General features: G+C 40.6%; 1 protein-coding gene across 1 annotated transcript in view; it reads right to left on the bottom strand.

Moving 5' to 3' along the window:
* Positions 1-20,326, bottom strand: part of LOC140210559 (NEDD4-binding protein 1-like) — a 29,856-nt gene extending 9,530 nt beyond the window's left edge. The window contains exons 1-4 of the mRNA XM_072279620.1: positions 19,863-20,326; positions 13,688-15,243; positions 723-853; positions 313-409 (exon numbers count right to left, since the gene is read on the bottom strand). Of these exons, the coding sequence (XP_072135721.1) occupies positions 313-409; positions 723-853; positions 13,688-15,243; positions 19,863-20,222 (2,144 nt within the window). The 5' untranslated portion in view covers positions 20,223-20,326. The remainder of the gene's footprint in view (positions 1-312; positions 410-722; positions 854-13,687; positions 15,244-19,862) is intronic.
* Between the last annotated feature and the right edge of the window lie 3,606 nt (positions 20,327-23,932).

Here is a 23,932-nt window from a genome sequence, read left to right as displayed (position 1 = left end):
TAAGTACCATAAACAGTATTTTAACTTTAAACTCTCAGTTTGACTCAAGTAGATTCCTCACCGTGGATATTATTTAATTTTTTAGGATACCAAAGTCAATGTAGAACATGCAGATACAATTAGTCCCTGCACAAGTAACTGTGTAAGATTCTGGTGAATGAGTTATTTAAAAATCGGGATAGTGGGGATCAGGGGAATAGAAACATTGAGTGAGAACTTCAATACTAAAGTAATTTTCAAAAATATATGTATTGTATTTGTACTACTAGTATGATTAGAGCTCTTGAAGGTCTGCCCAATCTGTCATTTTACCTGTCATCGTGCGATGCAATTCTTGTACCACACACACTTCGAGCCGGTGTGAAGGAAAGTACACCGAGTTCTTCAAGTTCATTTAAAAAATGCTGCTCTGTTTATAAACAAAATTTTAAATCACACTTGCATTGCAAATTATAGACAATCACTAACAGCTTAATAAAAATTGTTTATACTGAAAACATCTAATGCTTTCAGACTGAATTTTTTTAAGATACTTTTGAGAGCCAAAGTTGTAAGATAGCCAATGCATATAACAAGTGTAAAATATGAATGTTGAGGTAATTAAAATTTTCATACAAAGCCAAAGAAATTAATTTCAAGGTGTAAACACATTCAAATTATTATATTTACCAGCAACAGAAATGTCACTTAAAATTATTGCACATTTTATTAATGGAGCATACCTGTGATTTTGGCATCACGTTTGGTTCGCCATTGAGGAACAAACGCAGTTATTTTTCGGTGACCACGATTCCAAAAATATTCTACTGCAATAGCAATACCACGACAGGAAAATACTTTTCTCATTCCATGTCTATGAAAATAAAAATATGATAAAATTATGGAGTATCAGATTATTTTAATACATCTTCAAATCAACCTTGAATGCTGCCCAGACCAAGATTCTGATAGTAAAGCTAGTAATTTAAGCATCCCCAATACTGTCATCAATATTTGAATTACTCATCTTTTGAATGGAGGAAAAAAATTTACAAAGCAAGAAAAAATTGTGGCAGATAGACAAATAGCATACTGTATTTAAAGGTTTCTGGTAGGAGTTTCTTTTTTAAATAGTTAAGGCTTTTTCCTTAAATGTTAGTATGTTTAAAAGCCTAATACATAACAAAAAGACCCATGTAATTGTTATTGCATAGAAGCCACATAACAGCAATTCTCTCAGTTTGGTTCTGAAACTCATTCCCCCATACATTGGAAGGGATAGGACAGGATGGCGACTATGATATAGATAGTAAGTATAGGTTTGGAGTGCTTAGGGTGGTGAACGCTTATTCAGTGTAACTGATTTAAAGGATTTACAAATAAAGGACAGAACAGGGCAACAAAAACACATGGAGAATGTTGTAACACGGTTGTTGGAAGCCTAAAGGAATTCTAGAACTATTTAGCAAATTAAGCACATCAGAAGCACTACACTGGTAGTGAAAGTGAAGTACTTCAACTCTAGGGAAGATTGTTTGGGTCCAAGATGCTGAGACAAGTAAAGGCAAATGGTTAGGTATTACATCTCCTGCAGTTACATGGGAACATACAGTGAGAAAGAATGGTTGACGATTATTTAAAAAATAACAAAAAAAGAGGGGACAACGCCTTTAGAATGTTGAAAGTGGAAGGGGGGAAAATGCAAATAATGGTGGCATTAGTTGAAGGTGGTGGAAATTACACAAGATGATCTATTCAACGTGGAGGCTGGTGGGGTAAAATGGAAGGACAAGTGGTTCCTGCTTATGCGCATTGTGGGAGGGATGAGAAAAGAAATGTGGGAAACAGAGCAGATGTAGTTCCCTGTCAACTAGGGAAATCCATGGTTGAGAGAAAGGAAGATATCTTAAATACTGCTGTCAAAAGTGTCATCAGTATAACAGAAGTAACACAGCTAGAAAATCGAATGGGCTTCTTACAGGTAGCAGGGTAAGAGGTACATTGTTGTAGGAGTCTGGGCTTCTAATGAATGTTGGCTACTAACCTAGCCTGAGATGGCAATAAAGATGTTAAACCAAGGATAAAAAGCATTTACAAACATCTTCAAAGTAAAAATAGGGTGGAAATCAGCAGCAAATGTATCATATTTTTTGCTTCATTGCAGGAAACAGCAGCAATAGAATCAAAGTACTGGAAAAGCAATGAAGGACAGGGCCTAATAATGACTGAAACAAAGATAGTTTTATATATCGCACAAACAAAAAGCTCTTGTGAATTCCCGACATCTTCCACTCAGATAATGTGAACAGAATTACAGCAGTTGTTCAATGTAAGAACAAGTTCAACCAGGCAGATGAAGGGTACTGATTTGGTTATCTGTTCAATGGAGTGAAAGACGCTCAAGCTATCATGGCGTGTGTGGTATGAAGATGTGAACAGATTGATCAGCTATGGTGAAAACAAGCTGTATGGGACCAAAAACATGGCAACTATCGATGTTTGCAGAGGACATAAAAAAAAAATGGATGTCAGTGGAAAGGCAATGTTAAGAAGCAAAACAGTTGTTAGGGAGAAATAAATTCTGTGGACAGATGGAAGAAAGTAACGGTTATCAAATATGAACCCTGCAATTTCTTACCATTCAGATAACTTAAAAAATTCTTCCCAAAAAGGGCCACCTCACAAATCTCCACATACTCAATTAACTGGATCTTCAGATCACCCATGAAATCCATCGATATCACTTTGGCTTTGAACGTCCTTTTCACAACTTATTTTCTTCATTAATGCATTTAGGGTTTAGTGTCTTCATCCAAGACATTAATTTAAATCGTGAAAGCATGAGGTCCTAGCGCCAATCCCTGTTGAACACCACTTATACCTTATTAACCAGAGAAAGTATCATTTACAGTGTTTATAAAAAGTATTCACTGCCCACCCCCCCCCCAGGAAGTTTTCATGTTTGTTTTACAACATTGAATCAGTGGATTTAATTTGGCATTTTTTGACACTGATCAACAGAAAAAGACACTTTCGTATCAAAGTGAAAAAAATCTCTAAAAAATGATCTAAATTAATTAGGAACATAAAAACACAAAAAAATTGATTGCATAAGCATTCACCCCCTTAATATGACACAGTAAATCATTATTGGTGCATCAGTGATCATAATAGGTTTTAGCAGTCACATTATTAGTTAAATGAAGATCTGTTTTGGACACCTGTGTGCAGTCAAGGTGTTTCAATTGACTGTAGTAAAAATACACCTGTATCTGGAAGGTCCAACTGCTGTTGAGTCAGTATCCTGGCAAAAACTATACCATGAAGACAAAATAGCATTCCAATCAACTCCAAGATTATTAAAAAGCACAAGTCAGGACATGGATACAAGAAAATTTGCAAGTCGCTGGAGTATAGTTAAGTCAATCATTAAGTGGAAAGAATATGACGCAAATATATATCTGCCTAGAGAAGGCCATCCTCAAAAACTGAGTGACTGTGCAAGAAGGGGACTAGTGAGGGAGGCCACCGAAACCCATGACAACTCTGGAGGAGTTACAAGCTTCAGTGGATGAGATGGGAGAGACTACGCATACAACAACTGTTGCCTGGGTGCTTCACCAGTTCTAGCTTTATGGGAGACTGGCAAAGAGAAAGTCACTGCTGAAAAAAAGCAGGTGAAACCTTGACTAGAGTTTGCGAGAAGGCATGTGGGAGACTCTGAAGTCAAATGGAGGAAGGTTCTATGGTCTGATGAAACTAAAATTGAGCTTTTTGGCCATCAGACTAAATGTTATGTTTGGCATTAGCCAAACACCCATCATCATCAAAACACAATATACCCTACTATGAGGCATGGTGGTGGGTGCATCATGCTACGGGGATGTTTCACTGCAGCAGGCCCTGGAAGGTAGAGGGTAAAATGACTGTAGCAAAATACAGGGAAATCCTGGAGGAATGTCTGATGCAATCTGAAAGAACTGCGACTTGGAGGAAGATTTGTTTTCCAGCAAGACAATACCCCCAAGCATAAAGCCAAAACTACAATTTTCAAAGTTGATAGAGACCTATCCACACAGACTGAAGGCTGTAATTGCAACCAAAGGTGCATCTACTAAATACTGACTTGAAGGAGGTTAACACTTATGCAGTCAATTTTTTTGTGTTTCTATATTTGTAATTAATTTAGATCACTTTGTACAGATCTGTTTTCTCTTTGAAGAAGTCTTTTCTGTTGATCAGTGTCAAAAAAAGGTCAAATTAAAGCCACTGTGATCCAATGTTGTAAAAAAAACATGAGAATTTCCTGGGGGGGGGGGAGAGAAGAGAAATACTTTTTACAGAGACTGCATATCTGCTCCCTTTCCTGTTAGAAGAGTCAGCCTTCTAACCTGGCTAGCATATTACATCATAATTTTTTATTTTTTCCATTACATGTAACATGATATCTTATCAAATGCTTGACTGGAAATTTCAGCAGAGATAAATACTGGTTTTCCATTATTCTCTGCACATTATATCTTCAAAATAATCTAACTTAGTAAAAAATTTCCCTTTCACAAAACCATTGCCACTCCCAAATGCTAGTACTCAAATAGGTATTTGTTCTCAAACTTTTCTGACACTTTCAAGCATTATTGATACTTAACACATCTTCATAAAACTGAGATCATGTCCACCCAAATGAACAATTCCACAACTTCTTCCATCCTATCAATGAATAGGTTTCCAATGTTCTTCAATGACCTCTGCCACCTTGATAACACAGCTTCAAGAAACATAATCACTGATCTTCTCCACCATTCTTTTTACAACCCTATGCATCATTTGAATTAGAAACTAAAATTTTTATAACTGCTCCAGATTTTTCTAGCTCCTTAAATTCACATTCAAGACCATGATATAGGTGCAGAATTTCATCCTGGCCGATCCATTTTTCCTCTCGGCCCCAATTACCTGCCTTATCCCTGTATTCCTTCATGCCCTGAACAATGAAAAATTTATCAACCTCTGCCTTAAATATACAGAAAGACTTGGCCTCCACAGCTGCCTGTGGCAAAGAATTCCACAGATCACCACTCTCTGGCTAAAGAAATTACTCACCTATAACGGTATCTATGAAAAGTATTCACTTCCATGGAAGTTTTCTTGTTTAATTGATATATAACATTGAATCACAGTCCCTACCATGAAGCGACATGTTGTGGGGATGCTTCACTGCAGCAGGCCCAGAAAGGCTTATGAAGGTAGAGGGTAAAATGAATACAGCAAAATACAGGGAAATTCTGGAGGAAACCCTGATGTAGTCTGCAAGAAAACTGCAACTTGGGAGAAGATTTGTTTTCCGGCAAGACAACGATCCCAAGCATAAGGCCAAAGCTACACAGGAATGGTTTAAAAACAAGAAAATTCACATTCTGGAGTGGGCAAATCACAGTCCAGACCTCAATCCAATTGAGAATTTGTGGCTGGACTTAAAAAGGGCTGTTCACTCATGATCCCCATGCAATCTGGCAGAGTTTGAGCAGCTTCGTAAAGAACGAGAAAATTTGCAGCGTCCAGATGTGCAAAACCTATAGCGACCTAGCCACACAGATTCAAGGCTGTAATTGCTGCCAAAGGTGCATCTACCAAATACTGACTTGAAGGGGGTAATTATGTAATCAATTATTTTGTGTTTAATAATTGTAATAAATTTAGACCAATTTGTAGAAATTTGTTTGACAGAAATACATAAGAGTTTTCTGTGATCGGAGAGGATTTAATCTGACTTTTTTGACACAGATTCAATGTTGTAAAACAATAAAACATGAAAACTTCGCGGGGGGGGGGGTTGGGTTGAGTAACTTTTATAGGCACTGTAATTCACACTTGTGGAGATCCCTGCAAGGAGCTATCAATTGCCATTTTTTTTGTTCCAACTGTAAAAAGTGAATCAGTGGAGAAATCATATCCAATTACAAAATTAGTACTTCCAACACAATTTCCAGAATTAACTCTCAAAATTTTCACATGCCTCAAAAATAAAAATCTACTCAGTTCAACGTTCTCATAGAAACTGAACATTTCTACAATTACAGTAAAACTACCATGATGTGCTTTCCAACTACATGATTCAATACCTGGCTCATTGTATAATGTTTTTCCACTCTCTTGGTGCCCACTGCCATGTTCCCTTCTGGGTCTCCCATTCATGTGCTCCCTTTTAACTTACAACTTTCAACAGCTTAATTATCTAAAAAGCAAATTAAAAGTCTATTGGGTACGAACTGGAATGTCATTCATAACCTGGAAAATCTGCCAGTCCAGCAGCAAAGCCATGAAAAATTCAGTACTGGAATTTTACTGCATCAGAAAAACTACAAACTATTAACAAAATTTTATTCACATGGTTATGCAAAGGTCAAAAGTACAAAGATCATTGCAAAGAAGTTATGCTTATGGTAATATGACAGTATGGGAATCCCCAGTCAGAAGACAAATGGTGATTCATTACTTTGTTCCACTGAAAAGCTTAGATACTTTGCATCTCCATTGTACAATTATGCAAGGAATTTACTTATGATTCAGAACGTCATGACGTGCTTTATTGCTGTGAATAACGATGTGCACGCATATTCAGTAACATGTCTAACATATGCACTCACAAGCACAGAATGAGGAAGGAGGAGAAAATATTAGTCATGCTTTAGTTACTGTGCTAAATTTGATGGAATCAGTTAAATCTCATTGCAATCCCAATACAAGAGTGAGATTGTACTGGATCCACTGCAAAAAACATGGTAGACGCAATCTCAATGGCTCTTCACATGGCCTTAGTCCACCTGGCCAATAAAACACCTATGTGAGGATGCCGATCATCGACAATAGCTCAGCATTTAACACCATCATTCCCACAAACCTGATAAGTTGCAGAACCTGGGCCTCTGTACCTCTCTCTGCAATTGGATCCTCAACTTCCTAACTGGAAGACCACAATCCGTGCAGATTGGTGATAATATTACCTCCTCGGTGACAATCAACACTGGTGCACCTCAGGGGTGTGTGCTTAGCCCACTGCTCTACTCTCTCTGTACCCATGACTGTGTGGCTAGGCATAGCTCAAATACCAACTAAAAAATTGCTGATGATACAACCATTGCTGGTAGAACCTCAGCTGGAGATGAGAGGGTGTACAGAAGCGAGATATACCAGCTATTAGGTTCGTGAAGCATGACTTGCCACTCACAAAGCCATGTTGACCATCCTTTATCAGATTAAACTTATCCAAATGCTCATAAAACCTGTCTCCAAGAATCCTCTCCAATAGTTTTCCCAACACTGATGCAAGACTGACTGGACTATAATTCCCAGGGTTATTCGTATTAACTTTCTTGAACAAAGGAATAACGTTTGGTACTACTTCTGTGGCCAGTGAACATGCAAAGATAATTCCCAAAGGTGCAGCAATCTCTTGTCTTGCTTCTTATAGTAACCTAGGATATATTCTGTCCCACCCTGGGGATATTCATCCTAATATTTTTCAAAAATTCCAGCACATTCTCTTTCTTAAGATCAACATGTTCCAGCACACCAGTCTGTTCTACACTGACTTCACATTCATCAATGTCCCTATCACTGGTGAATAATATAGGAAAGTACTCATTATGGACCTCCCATACCACTTCTATCTTGAGGCACATGTTTTTTATTTTATCCCTGATCAGTGCTTTCCTCACTTTCGTCATACTCCAGTTCTTCATGTACGTGTAGAATGCCTCGAGTTTTTCTTAATCCTACTCACCACAAGGTCTTCTCATGTCCCTTTCTAGCTCTCTTAAATCCATTCTTAAGCTCTTTACACAGAAGGTGAGAACTTTAGACCAGCTTGATCCTTGCTTCTTAAACCTTACGCAAGTCTGTTCTTCTTCTTGACCAGATATCCCACATGCTTCCTTCACCCTACCATTCTTTCCTTGCCTCAATGGGACATCCAGAATGCCATGCAAGAGTTCCTTAAACAACATTTCTGTTATGCATTTTCTTGAGTACATCTGTTCTCAGTTTAAACTCCAAAGTTCCTGTCTAAAAGTATTGTGATTTACCTTCCTCCAATTAAATACTTTCCCAGACTGCCTGCTTCTATCCTTCTTCAAGCCGACAGTGAAGGTCAGGGAGCTGTGGCCACTGTCCCCAAAATGCTCACCCACCGAGTGATCTGACACCTGACCAGGTTCATTGCATAGTATCAGCCCAGTATGGCCTCTCCCCTTGTTGACCTGTCAACATATTGTATCAGAAATCCTTCCTAGATACACTTAAATTCCACCTCATCTAAACTTTTTTTGCACTAAGGAGATGCCAATCAATATTAGAGAAGCTGAAATCATCCATGACCATAACCCTGTATATTTGCACTTTTCCAAAATCTGCCTTCCTATCAGCATCAACAGTGTCTCTTTTGCTTTTGCTATTGGGGGGGGGGGGGGGGGGGGAGGGAGTTCTATAGAATACTCCCAGTAGTGATTGCTCCATTCCTATTTGACATCCACCCACACAGAGTCAGTAGATAACATCCTCAGGATGTGAGGATGTCCACTCTTCCTGCAGCTATGAAACTATTCCTGATTAGCAATGTCACTCTTCCACCTTTTACTGTCCCCTTTGAAACATCTAAACCAAGGAGTATCTGGCAACCATTCCTGCCCTTGCGACAGTCAAGTCTCCAGTAACAACCCATCCAACTGACTGCAATTATGTCTGTCCTTCCTCAGTCTCTCTACATGCTGCATCTACCTCTACACCAACTGCCTCACCCTCTGACCTATCACTGTGGCTCTAATTACCCTGTCAAACTAGTTTAAACCCTCCCTAACAGCTCTAGCAAATGTGCCCATGAGAATATTGGTCCTCTTCAAGTTCAGGTGTAGCCCATCCTTTTAGTACAGGTTATACTTTCACCAGAAAAGATCTCAATGATTAACAAATCTGATACCCTGCCCACTGCACCAATTCCTCAGCCACATATTCAACTGCCAAATTAACCTATTCTCATCTCACTGGTGCACAGTGCAGGCAGCAATCCAGAGATTACTGCAATTGAGGCCCTGTTTTTCAACTTCCTACCTAGCTCCCTTTATGCTCTTCAGCACCTCATCAATTTTCCTACCCATGTCTTTGGTATCAATAGATACCATGACTTCTAGTTGTTCACCTTCCCTCCCTCCATAGAATGATGAGGACCCTATCTGAGATGTCCCTGACCCTGGCAACACACCATCTGTGAGTCTACAAACTCGCATTCCCCTAACAGAACTAGTCTCAGTGCCAGGGACCTGGTCTGGTCCTTATGGCTTTCACTGCGTAGGATGTTCCCCCACCCCCCACCCAACAGTATCCAAAAGTGCTATACCTTTTTTTGAGGGGAACAGCCACAGTGGAACACTGCACTATCTACCTATTCCCCTTCCCTCCTCAGACACGATTTTGATAAAAGGCAATTGGCCAGATGTTGATACTACTTGAACTGCTGAGCATTTTTAGCATTTACTGCTTTTATTTCAGATTTCTACCACCTGCAATAATTCATTTCCAAAATATGCACAATTGCATCATCCATTTTAAAAACTATCTGCAAGACAAAACTATAGGAGCAACATTGCTCATTTCCTTCTGAGTATAGAATCACAGCTCCGGGAACCCAGTTTCAACCTCAATCTCAAATGCTGTTCTGGTGCAGTTTTCCTGTTCTCCCTGGGGCTTCAGTTTACTCCCACGTCCAGACACGAGCGCTGGTAGGTTGATTAACTGATGCGTATTGCACTTTTTGTAAGCTGAGCCATTAGTAGGGCAGTTGATTTCAATGCAGAAAGAAAATGAAGTGGATTATTCTGCATATCAGAATTGGCGGTAGTCTCAAGGAGTTGCGAAATATGCTATTTAGACTTAATTTATTTTTGGCACAAGAAAACCTTCAAGACAAGACCAAAATTGCTAATTGGAAATATTAACAATTTAATGCTTCGATTATCTTTTAAAAGGGAAAAGATTCTGATTATAAATTATTTACTTTTATAAAACGCAGCAGGGCGTTCAATTTGTTATGTCCACAATTTATAGATTTCAATAGGTAAAATGGATCCAAAACAGGCTTTGGATCAAGAAGGACACAAGCATACACTGTCTCCATATGGACTGAATGAAGATTTGCTTGGCTGTTATTTGAGGGTAGAGGGTGTCCAGCAAGGTCGACATGAAGGTTACTTACTGTCTGTGCTGGGCCTTGATGAAAAGAGCAAGAACCAAGCAGCTTGCAGGATGGTGGAGGAAGCAGAAAGAGCCTCTATACCATAATTTACACCAAATCTCTTTACTTCATTGATCCATTAGTGAGATGTTAAAAATCTGCCTATTAATAAAACTATGAAAATCAAAATGCTGAAGGATGATTATGCAATAGGACAATAAAGGAGAGAGGGAAGTGGGATGGGGTACGCACATCGCTAGACTAGATGGCCCATATGTTCCAGGAAAGTAGAAAAAGTTATGTATGTCAGAAATTGCATTTGTATATCCCATCTCAGCAAACTTAACTTAGACACTCACATGTATGAGGTTTGGAAATTATTCCTATGCAGCACAAAAAAAACCCCAGAAAATATTGAAGCGCTCAGTAGATTAACAACACCTGGCAGGAGTGTGTATTTAATTTCTGCCACTTCTTATTCCTCCAAGATAATTAATCCTTCACATCTGGTCATTTTTTTCTTCTTATACATTAATGAAATCTTTTTTAGTCCATTGTGTTTCTGACACAAGATTACTCATTATACTTCCCAAATAAATATTTCCTGGTCTTTTGCTGAATTTCAAAATTTTCCCAATCTTTGGACCTAACTTCTTTTTCAAACAATATTAGCTTTTCCACTGATTAAATCTATTACAATGTTTCTTTTCATCTACTATTGAAATACCCCTTTCCTTCTTGATTACTATACATTTGAGGTACATTATCCATTAATTCTCTGAACATCAGCCTTTGTCACACCTTATAGTAAAGATTTTAAATCTATCGCAGTCAATTTAAATTGAATACCTATTATTGTTTCCATTTTGACTAAAGGTCCCAATTTTGGATTGAATCAAATTATGCAAAAAAAAATACCAAAACATTAAAATCTCCCTTCCTGAAATGTCATACGACATAGGAGCAGAATTTGGCTATTCAGCCCATCATGGCTTATTTATTATCCACTTCAACCCTATTCTCTGACATCCTAATTAATCAAGAACCTACCAACCTCCACTTTAAATATACCCATTTACTTGGCCCCCACAGCCATCTGTGGCAATGAATTCCACAGATACACTACTCTTTGGCTAAAGCAATTCCTACTCATCTGTGTTCTAAATGGCCGTCCCTCTATTCTGAGGCTGTACGTTCTGGTCCTAGACTCCCCCACAATATGAAACATCCTCTCCTCGTCCACTTTATCTAGGCCTTTCAATATTATATCCCTCAACCCCTCCCCGTCAGTTTCTGAACTTCAGGGAGTACAGACCCAGAGCCTGACAAACCTCACATGTTAACCATTTTATTTCCAGAACCATTCTTGTGAACATTGTCTGGACCCTCTCCAATGCTAGCACATTTCTTCTTAGTTAAGGTGGCCAAAACTGTTCACCAAACTCCAAGTATGGCTTGACCAATGCCTTAATAAAGCTTCAGCAATTTATCTTTGCTTTAATATGGTAGTCCTCTTGAAATGAATACTAATATTGCATTTGCCTTCCTTACCACTAACTCAACCTGCAAGTTAACCTGTAGGAAATCCTGCACAAGCGTCTCAAGGCCTTTTGCTCCTCTGATTTTTGAACTTTTTCCCTGTTTAGAAATAATCTACAGCTTTAATCTTTCTACCAAATTGCACGATCATACACTTCCCTATGTTATATTTCATCTGTCACCTCTATGCCCATTCTCCCATCCGTCCTGCAGACCCCCTGCTTCGTCAACACTACCTGCCCCTCCACCTTTGTATCAACTGCAAACTTGACCATGAAGCCATCAATACCATCATCTAAATCAATGACAAGAAGCAACCCCAACATGAACCCTGTGGAAAAGCACTAGTCACTGCAGCCCTTTTCTTTCCACACTTTGCCTCCTGCCAGTCAGCTAATCTTCTATCCATGCTAGTATCTTTCCTGTAATACCACTGGTTCTTGTTTAGCAGCCTCATGTGTGGCACCTTGTCAAAGACCTTCTGAAAACCCCTACAGATTCTTCTCTGCCTATTCTGCTTATTTCCTGAGATAATTCCAACAAATTTGTCAGGCAGGATTTTGCCTTCAGAAAACCATGTTGACTTGGGCCTATTTATCATGTGCCTCCAGGTACCCTGAAACCTCATCCTTAACAATGGACTTCAACTTCTCCTAACCACTGAAGCATGGCTAACTAACCTATAATTTCTTTTCTTCAGCCTCCCTCCTTCTTCATGAGTGGAGTGACATTTGCAATCTGCCTGTCCTCCTGAACCATTCCAGAATCTAGTGATTTTTTAAAAAGATCATTAATAATGCCTCCACAATCTCTTCACCTACCTCTTTTAGAATCCTGGGTGTGGTCCATCTAGTCTAGGTGACTTATCTCCCTACAGACCTATCAGCTTTCTAAGCACCTCCTCCTTAGTAATAGCAACCACACTCACTTCCCTGACAAACTTGAATTTCTGGCATACTGCTAATGTCTTCCACAGTAAAGACTGTCACAAAAGACTTATTAATTTCATCTGCCATATTTTTGTTTCCCCATACTCTCCAGCATCTTTTTCCCAACAGGATGATAATCCACTCATGCCTTTGTTTTACTCTTTATATATCTGGGAAAAAAAAAACTTCTGGTATCCTCTTTTATAATATTGGCTTGCTCTCCTTAATATCACAACTTTAACTATAAGAACTAATTCTCTCTTGTGGCAAACTATTATATCAAAAATAGCCTTTCCCCAAAAGTATCCTTAACACACCGTGATTAAGAACTTTACCCAAAAAGAAAGCTAAATTTTGCTCCGGATTAAAGTAGTACTTTAGACAATCTGTAAATCAGTTTATTTCACCAAGTAGCAATTCAGAATTTATATTCTTTAGTCTCCCCCCAACCCCACCTCACTGACATACACATTTTGTGCTCTCTACACAGGGCCTTATGCATTCATTTTCATATATTCTTGGTCATAACCTGGACAGCAATGACTGAATCAATTATCTATTTCCCTCTGCAATATGCTTTCAAGTGTGAAGTTATCACACTGGCACCAAGTATACATGGGTTCTTAGATCCTGCTAAAAAAATATTTTTGTCTTGTAACTGCATCTGCAACTCCCACCATACACATCCTAACCAATCTCCTCCTCATTTGCTTCTTTGAAGAAATTCTTTCTTTCAAGTGTCATGTTCAGCAGATACCTTACTCTTGTGAATGACATATTGAAAACAAACAGAAGCTGGAAATCTTGAGCAACACACACAAAATGCTGGAGGAACTCAGCAAGTTAGCATCCATGGAGAAGAATGAAGTATATTCCTCACTATAAGATATTGCCTGACTTGTTGAGTTCCTCCAGCATTTTTATATATTTATTTAGATATACAACATGGTAAAAGGCCCTTCCGAACAACGAGCTCATACCACCCAATTAACCCTGAGAATAATTTCATACTTACGACATTGCAACATTACTTCCATCAATTACGATATGTTTTAAATTTTGTTTCCCAGGAGCGTTTGTTAGGTTTAGTTTGTAAGGCCCTTTAAGTAAATCATGGAAACGTTCAACTCCAGTTACTGAAGCTCTTACTTGTTGATTAGAAGGCACACCACAATTAACAGGCAATTTAGTCTGTTCAGAACTTCCTCTTGCTACAATATCATTTTCATTTAGCATTCTCTCATTAGTCAAGTCAGAGGTCCAAAGCTTAGCCGAGCAAAAACTTTCAGTGCCTTTAGTTGGTCTGAGTGCAGGCAGCTTTAAGACTTTGTCTTTGTTGTTCTGTGCCTTACCAATCAATGCTACATCTTCAGAATGGAAATTTTCTTTAAGTAACTCATTTCTCTGTGGAAAAGAACTGGTGCTTGAACCAGATATTTGCTTTCTCGGTCTATCTTCAGCAGTTCCAACAGTACAAACTTCAAGTTTCTTCACCTGTGAATTCCTTGCTTTATTTGTTAGCCTTTCACGAATAGTATTTGGAACAGATTTTTGATCTGTCTCACTGGCCTGCTCTTTTTCCAAACGGTTACTTTCTTCAACAATTTTCTTTAGCAGTTCCATAGGTTCCTCAGTCTCTCCCATTTCCTTAATGACTTTTTTAATAATATCAATGGAATAACCCATTGACCTAAAAAACTCCACTAGCATTCTGAACTCCTTTTCTGAAGTAGCAGTGGTAGAGTCTTCCTCAATTTGATTATCTTGCTGTCCACTTAAGGGATGAACCAATACATCAGAATCAGAGACCAAATCAATGCAAGGTGATTTTGTTGTAGCATTAATTGCAGTGAACTCATCAATATCGCCAGAAAACTGCCGTTTTGTATGTCTGTCTTCACTAGCAGACGATCTTCTTTTGCATGACTGTCTTTCCTTAACCACTGATGTCTCCTCGTGAGATGTTTCTGTTTCTCTTCCTGACTGTCGTGTATCTTGTGTAAACACTGTGTCCATTTGGTGAGCTAGTTCAGATACAGGTGTGCCAGCTTGCTTTCTAGATTCTTCAAAAGACAGATCATCACATTTTTCCTCTGGACACTGTGTCTCTAGAGAAGAATTAACTGCATCGTGGACAACAGGTTGGGAATGATCACTATCCAAAGTAAGATCTATACATGTTTTAAGATGAAGTACTTCTTGAGTAAGATTCAGTAGCTCCTCCTGTACGGAACTTGGCAAGAGCAGCAAATCCATTGTGTATTTATCAGTATGTAATTCTACAAAAAGTTTGAACTTTCTTTTAATGTAAGATTCCCTTCCGGGTGGTAAGCATTGATTGTCTCTAAAGAGCTTCACAAACTGCTGTATTCGGGTTTTTGCCATTATCACTGCCTCGGCACATCCATTAATGGCAATCACTCCAGCACTTTTCATGGAGATGTCAGCACAAGTGTCTTGTATAAGACTCTTCAGAAATAAGCCCCTGGCTCCTGCAAAAATGCAATGCATATCCTTTGGATAACACTCAATTTGAAGAAGCTCTGGATTACAAATGCCTTTGATATATTCCTAAAAGAAAGGCAAAACAAAATTAGATGGCTATTCATTCAATACTTCTACTTCTGCAAATGGTCTATTCTCAGTCTTTGTGGGGGGGAGGGGGGAGGAGATCAAGATTTTTTTTGCAAAATGGACAAGGAAAGATAGTATTATTGTTGATCCAAGTGACAACTCCAAATGTTACTTGGCAATTTTGAAACGAGATACAAGAACAATGCACTTAATAGAATATTCTAAGGCAAAATAATTTAACATTTAGCTGTAAAAATTATATAGTAAAATGACCAATATTCAGAGCATCATTACATCAGAATGGAGAATTATGAAAAATTATGTTTGACCTTGGATAAAATTAGAAACAACTCATTTTGAAACTGATCGTGTCTAGCCCAAGCAAATCAATTTATACCCCAAAAAAAGAGAATATCGGAAAACTCAGGGGATCCAGCAGCATTAACTGGAGAAAAACTGTCAAGTTTTGGGCCAAGGGTGCTTCATTAGAACAACAAAATGGAATGTGGAGGATCAAACAAAATGCTAGAAAAACTCAGTGGATCATGTGAGTAGTGTGTTAAGTTACAGAGAGGGGAAAACTATAGTATTAACGGTGAGACTCTTGGCAGTGTGGAGGATCAGAGGGATCTTGGGGTCTGAGTCCATAGGACACTCAAAGCAGCTGTTCAAGTTGACTCTGTGATTAAGAAGGCATACACTGTATTGGCCTTCATCAATCGTGGAACTGAACTTAGGAGCCGAGAGGTAACGTTGCATCTATATAGGACTCTGGTCAGACCCCACCTGGAGTACTGTGCTCAGTTCTGGTTGCCTCACTACAGGAAAGATTTGGAAACCATAGAAAGGGTGTACAGGAGATTTACAAGGATGTTGCCTGGATTGGGGAGTATGCCTTATGAAAAAGGGCTGAGTGAACTCTGCCTTTTCTCCTTGGAGCAACAGAAGATGACAGATGACCTGACAGAGGTGTATAAGATGAGGAGAGGCATTGATTGAGTGGATAGTCAGAGGCTTTTTCCCAGGGCTGAAATGGCTGCCATAAGAGGGCACAGGTTTAAGGTGCTGGGGAGTAGGTACAGAGGAGATGTCAGGGGTAAGTTTTTTTTAATGCAGAGAGCGGTGAGTGCGTGGAATGGGCTGCCGGCAATGATGGTGGAGGCGGATACGATATGGTCTTTTAAGAGACTTTTTCATGGAGTTTAGAAAAATAGAGGGCTATGGGTAACCCTAAGGTAGGAACATTTTCAGCACAACTTTGTGGGCCATAGGGCCTGTATTGTGCTGTAATTTTTATATGTTTCTTTCTATGTTTCTAAGATTCCCCTTCCTTTTCTTCCAACCCAATCTCTTCACTTGACTTTTTCACTATATCCATTCTGAACTTCCTCAGTTTCAATTCTTTATTCCCCCATCATAATGAATTCTGAACCCGACATGATGCTGAACTCATCAGCTGTTGCATTTATCGCTGCATCTATTCTTCAGCTACGATTCTTCACCTCCGATGGTGGATGCATTTTCGTTTCCCGAATTCTCAAATCAATTTGACTCTCAGCTTTTACCCCCTCTAAACCTATTCTGTGATAAGTGATGACACAACATTGACTATTTCAACAGTCTTTACTCATTCTGATCTACCCCCTCTGAACTTACTGTACCCCACTCACTAGAGACCAATTCCATCAAACAACCCAAGATGTATGTGATATTGCAAACTGACCTCTACCTCAGAAACTGCATCAAGTGTAAAATACATCTTACCATACCAATGCTAAACATCAAGACCACTGACGTCCAGACAATTACAGGCCTCATTTTATCTAGTCAACAGCCCCACAGGCTCCAGATCCCAGTCAACCTATGTATTAATTCCTCTCCAAAAATGCAGAAGCAGGAGTACCCCAACAAACCTATTATTTCCACCATTCTTGTCCCAAGATTCATTTCTTCCTCCCTTAACTCTGTTTTTCCACTTGTCTAGCACTTCGCACTTTTATTAGTGTTGAATTTAGTACCATCCTAACTGTGACAGTTTTCAATCCACGGTGAAACTTTCACTTCTTCCCTAAACTGAGGCGAGGCAGTCATGTTTCATTACCACTCCTCTTCACCTGGCTAAACTCTTGAAAAGAATTCGCCTTCACCTCTGCTCATTTTCTGCAAATCAAAAATGTAGCTCTGGGCTCTTCACTGACAATTTCCACCCTGCTCTGTCAATTGGCCCATATATGATTCTTCCCCTACTTTTATCATCTCGTCTCAGGGAATAGGTTAGCAACTAGCATCCATTACAAGCCTACCAACCACCCTCGCCCCCCCCCCCCCAACTTTGCTGGCTGCACCTCCTCCTACCCTACTTCCTGCAAGGACTCTATTTGCTCCAATGTACTTTGTCTGATCACAAGACTTTCCACACCAGTACCTTTAATATTTGTGTCTTTGTCCTCAACCATGAGTTTCCTTTAAGCAACACACATCAAAGTTGCTGGTGAACGCAGCAAGCCAGGCAGCATCTGTAGGAAGAGGTGCAGTCGACGTTTCAGGACTGACGAAGGGTCTCGGCCTGAAACGTCGACTGCACCTCTTCCTACAGATGCTGCCTGGCCTGCTGCGTTCACCAGCAACTTTGATGTGTGTTGCTTGAATTTCCAGCATCTGCAGAATTCCTGTTGTTTGAGTTTCCTTTAACCATAGTTGGCCGACTATACTTCCAGTACAGGCTCTCACCAACCTCCCCTCCCAATGGAGAGAGATATGGTTCCTCTCATCTTCACCTTGCATTCCATCAGCCTCCACTCTTAGCCCCCACAATTTCTGCCGTCTCTAATAAAATTTCACAGCTGGATGTCTTCCCCTCCCCTTTCAGCATTCAGAGGGACCTGTTGCTTCCATGATTCCCTCATAGCCGCTCCCATCCAAAACCAATCCTCCTCCTTGGAGCACTTCCCATGCAAACATGGCAATTGCAATACCTGCTCTTTATTTCTTCACTTTTCATCATCCAGGAACATTGCTACTTCACCTTGAAAGCCTATTAGCTCAAATGCTGGAGAAAAACTGGAGCAATTATATCCAAACATGAGGAAATCTGCAGATGCTGGAATTTCAAGCAACACACATAAAAGTTGCTGGTGAACACAGCAGGCCAGGCAGCAATTCTCGGAAGAGGTACAGTCGACCTTTCTGGCCGAAACCCTTCGTCAGGATTGCTGCCTGGCCTGCTGCGTTCACCAGCAACTTTTATGTGTGTTGCAACTATATCCAGATTGGATGCCCACTATGTAGAACACACTGTTCAGTCCGAGGGAAAGCCCTATCTTCTTAGTTATTAGTCACCTTAATCAGCAACCTATCACAGACACTGCACATCTTTCAATCTCTGCAACATATTCACTTTCTTGCTTTTCATGTTCTTAAAATATTTAATGACAACTGTAGTTGGGCGCTTGGCCCCTCAGATTCAAGCCTATCCTCAGCAGAGCAATCTCAATTTTATTTTGTCTTTATTACCCTGTAACATTTACTATTAATTACATTTTTATTCAGTTGCCTATAACAAGTGGTAATTTACAGTAGCCAATCAGGCATAGCTTTAGGAATTGGGGAACAAGGGGAACTAGAGCACCCAGCAAAAAACAACACTCTACAGAGCATTCTATAGATCAAATAGAATAGCACAAATTGCAGACAGAACACACCCAGTGTTATGATTCCCCAAAGGATGAGTCCTTAATCCAAAATTTTAGCCTTGCCAACTTGATTTCTTTCCCCACTGGTATTATTTGAACTTCTCGGTTCAGTTTTCATTTTGCTCCAATTGGTTGACTAAAAACAAAGGGCAAAATTACAAACGTTTGTATATTTAGCATCATTCTACCTATTTTTATAAAAGATTGTTTAACAAACTAATGATTCAATTGAATTGCAGCTTTTGAATGTTGCAACCATGGAATTTTCTGTAAACATGCCATGACTTACATGTCAAGTATTCTAAACATTTTGCTTTTCTCCCATGGGTCAACAGTATTATGTTCCATTCAAACTCACACCAAGCCTGAAAGAACCCTAAATTTCTTTTTGAAGAAAAAAAACCTGCCTTTTAAAATTTAATAGCATTGGCTGTAAAATTTAACCTCTCAAGAATCAAGCTTTTGCTAAAACACAAGTCACCGTCCTGTCTTAAAGTGTACAGCGAATCCAATTAAAGTAACACAATTAACTTCCCCTTTCAAAACTAGATTCTTATTCCACATCTGAAGACACCAAGGATTTATCATGGAATTAGTATACATTAAAAGTTAAATTTCGTGCATTAAAAAGTCCCAAAGTTAGCCCAAACACTTGGGAAGTACCAAACTTAGTTTCCCGGCCTAAGCAACAATTTCAAAACCAGAACAAAGAAAACGTTTGTGAAGAAGTCTATCATCCATAATGTTTACTGTTAAAATGGTCTACTGCTGCTGTTCGTGTAACACGGCCGACTGGGGTTATTTTTGTTGGCCTATTTCCGGCTTTACCCCTCCTTGGGGAGAAGATCGAGAATGAACAGAAACACCAAGTCTGCGGCCAATAGGCCGAGGTAGAACTCGCCCTAAGGCATTCCCATAGCCTACCTTCGCTTTCTTCACATGCTCCTGAGTCCCCTTCAGTTGGGCCCAGATCTGCTGAGAGTCAACCGACTCCGATAGGTACTGTGCCATAGGCGTCGGCGCCAAGATGGTCAGGACAACCTGGAAGAGTTCCTGAATTACGTCTTTGTTGTTCTCCAGGTAAATCTGCTTGTCTCTGGATACGGCGAACTCATCGCTAACCTGGGCCTCGACCTGGCCGATGTCCTGCGCCTGGCATCGGCGGGGAATTATGTCCGAGCTTCCGGAAGGACCTATTCTGTACGGCTGGTTTTGAGCCATATGATGGCTCGAAGTCGCCACTCCAGCCATGATGAGCCGCTCGGTGTAGTTACTAGTGGCCATGAAGCGCTACCGTGACCTGGACCGAGCGCCGTCTCCGCTCTTCGACATCGCGAATCCACCTCAACACAGGAGGTGGGGGGAAACCAGACCGCCCGGGCGTTGACGTCACCACGCAGCAAACGTCACGTCAGCGCGGAAGTGCGCTCTGCTCGCCCATAGGCGGGTTCCGTTAGTGCGCGGACGGGCACGAGCACGGGCACGGGCACGAGCAGTGGATAGGGACTTTCCTGGGCTCGATGATGCCGTATTGGGGAGTTCCGTGTTCTATGTGTAAACGGGAGTATACCTGCAAATTACACAATGCATTCACATTAAGAAAGGGTGGAATTACTATTAACGAGGCCCTTTCGAGTTTGCTTAAAAATTTGCCAGTTGATTTGCTGGAAATCTGAAGTAAAAGCAGAAAATGCTGAGGCTACTCAGCAGGTCAGCAGGTTAGGCACCATCCATGGACATGGAAACAGTATTTATTGCTTCTGGTCGATGATCCTTCGTCAGAACTGGACTTCTGCCAGTTTATGTTCGGTCTTCGTCATTTTAACCCATGGAATCTGTATCAAGAAGATACAGAAACAGGAATGCAAGTTTCTGAGTAGGTCTGTGAAGTAAGACGCTGAGAGGATTTTTCCCTCTGTACAGAAGAATATAAGAATTAGCCACCTGATACACTATGTCTGCTCTGCCCATTCAACATGGCTGACTTTCCTTTGTTCTGTTTTTTGTACCACCTCCTCAAACGTATGTTGATTTGAATGACCAATTGACTAAGCCTCTACAGCCTCCTGGACGAAGAATTCCGAAGATTCATCATCTCTTGATTGAAGAAATTTCTTTTCAAACTTGTCTACCCCTTATTCTGAGATTGTGACGGCTAGTTCTGGACTCTATAACCTCCCTACATCTACTCTGTCAAGCCTTATCCATGTAACTGTATAAATGTTTTTTAAACTTTGCAAATATAGCCGCCTCTGCCACGTTCTCTGGCAGCTTGTTCCATGTAGCTATTAACCTCTATGTGAAAATGTTGCGCCTCCGATCTCTTTAAATCTTTCCTCTTTCACCTATTTTAGACTCCCCTGCCCTGGGGGAAAAGACTGACCTATCACAATTTCTATGCTCCTCATGAATTTATATACCTTGAATAGGTCACCTTCAGTTCCCTATGCTCCACGGGAAACAGCCCCACATTATCCATTATCCTTGTCTCTTTCTAATTATAGCTGTCCCAACCTGGTAACATCCTTGTGAACCTTCTCTGCACCCTTTCCAGTTTAAAGCCATACCAGAATCAGCGCTGCAGCCCAATGGCTTCACCATTCTCCACAAAGACAGGACAGTTCAGTCCTTTAAAGGTAGAGGTGGCGGAGAATGTTTCATGGTTAACTCATTGTGTGCACGGACGGGTGGTTTTGTCTCTGTCCTGCTCAGCTGACCTGGAACATCTAGTGGTCAAGTATCGTCCATTTTATCTGCTGAAGGACTTCTCTGCCATCATCCTGGTAGTGGTGTACGTTCCACCTCAGGCTAATGTAGACAGGCTGGAGGAGCTAGGCACCATGATCAACAGGCATGAAGCAACATACACTGATAACTTCCCTATCATTGTGGGGGATTTCAACCTGACCATTTTGAGGAAGTTTCTAAACAATTACCACCAACATAACACCTGTGGAACCAAAGGAGCAAGCACACGACCACGGTTACACCACCATCAAGCATGCTTACAGTGCCATCCCATGCCCACACTTTGGAAGGTCCACCCACTTGGCTGAACTTCTACTCTCAGTGAATAAAGATCGTGGCACCTGAGATGAGGACCAAGCGGGTACGGTCAAAGGAGGCAGAGGAGCACTCACAGGACTGCTTTGAGTCGGTGTATTGGGCAGTATTTAGGGTCTTGTCTTTGAGTCTGAATGAATACACCACAATTGTCACCAACTTCATCAACCTATGTGGATGAGCGTGTGCCTTTGAAAACATACCCAAACCAAAAGCCATGGATGAGCCAGGGGATTTGTAGTCTGCTGAGGGCTAGATCTGTGGCATTCAAGACTGGTGATCCAGAACGCAAGAAGTCCAGTTATTACCTACAGAAGGCTATTTTAAGGCCGAATAAACAATTTCGATTGAAGTTAGAGATGGAATCGGATGCACATCAGCTCTGGCAGTCGGAGTTTCCCACTGCTTCAAAAGGGCGCCGATCATACTATTGCCCAAGAAGAAGGTGAACGCCTCAATGACTATTGACTAGTAGCATCCACATCTACCATGATGAAGTATTTTGAGAGGGTGCTCATTGCTAGAATCAACTCCTGCCTAAGCAAGGACTTGGACATGCTGCAGTTTGCATTTCGCCCCAATAGGTCTACAGGGGATGCAATTTCACTGGCTCTCCACTCATGTTTAGATCACCTGGCCAACAGTAATACCTGCATCAGGCTGCTGTTTATTGATTACAGCTTAGTGTTCAACACAATCATATCCTCATTACTAATCAACAAGTTCAAAATCTGAGCCTCTGTACCACCCAACACATCTGGACCTTTGACTTCCTCATCGGGAGACCACAGTCTGTGCAGATCAAAAATAATATCTCCACCTCACTGACAATCAACACTGGTGCATCTCAACGATGTGTGCTTAGCCCACTGCTCTATTCTCTTTACACCCACGACTGTGTGGTTAGGCATAGCCTTTTAAGAAGGCACTGGTGAAATACAGTGACACATTACTGGCAGCAAATAAAGCTTCGAACTTCTTTGCTACTCGCATTTTTTCTGGAAAACGATCACTGCAATCAATATCTTGGTACTTCCCTTTCATAGTTGAGCTTTTGAACTGCCTGTACAACCTGGCATTTTTGCAGTGTGAGCTGATGTCTTGAAGGTGTGAGACAGTTGTGGTGTGGCATGTACCAGCTGAATCGAGGTGACGGCCCAGACTCGAGAGTAAGGAGCGAGCCAATGTGGCTTCTGCTGGAGTGAACATAGCCAAGTTGAAGCGGCAGATCTGAGGTGAGGCAGAGTGGAGGCAGCAGGGCCTGGTCTCGAGAGCAAAGAACAAGCTAATGTTTGACTAATTTAAGTGCCATGCCAGATTAAAAAGGTCAGGGTGTCGGGGTTGGAGGCGAGGGTTAAGCCCATGGTTGGCAATGTTTACTCATCCCTGCACCGAACTGAAACTGTGGCCTGCAACTAACGGGCTCCTGGGCCAGCTACAGCAATGAGCTGGCTTCGTGGCTGTGAACTCACTTCCATGGACTTTAGTTATGAATGTTATTTGCTTACTTTTTATTGTTTGCATGATTTGTTCTTATTTTTTGCACATTTGGTATTTGGCAGTCCTTTTTAATGGATTCTATTGGGTTTCTTTGTTTTGTGGCTGCCTGTAAGGAGATGCACCTCTAGGTTGTATATAGTACACATTCTTTGATGGTGAATGTACTTTGAACTTTGAATTTGCTGATGAATCGACTATTGTTGGCAGAGTTTCAGGTGATGACCGGATGACATGTGGAGCAAAATAGATCAGCTTGCACTTATTGTCATGTCAGTAAGACCAAGGAATTTATTGGCGACTTCAGAAAGGGGAAGTCAGAACACACACTCATTGAGGGATCAGAAGTGGAAAGGGTGAGCAGTTTCAAGTTCCTGGGTGTCAACATCTCAGAGGATCTATCCTGGGCACAACATATTGATGCAATTACAAAG

The sequence above is a fragment of the Mobula birostris genome, chromosome 15, assembly GCF_030028105.1.
Source record: "Mobula birostris isolate sMobBir1 chromosome 15, sMobBir1.hap1, whole genome shotgun sequence".
Lineage (NCBI taxonomy): Eukaryota > Metazoa > Chordata > Chondrichthyes > Myliobatiformes > Myliobatidae > Mobula > Mobula birostris.
This window is presented reverse-complemented; position numbering and strand designations above follow the sequence as displayed.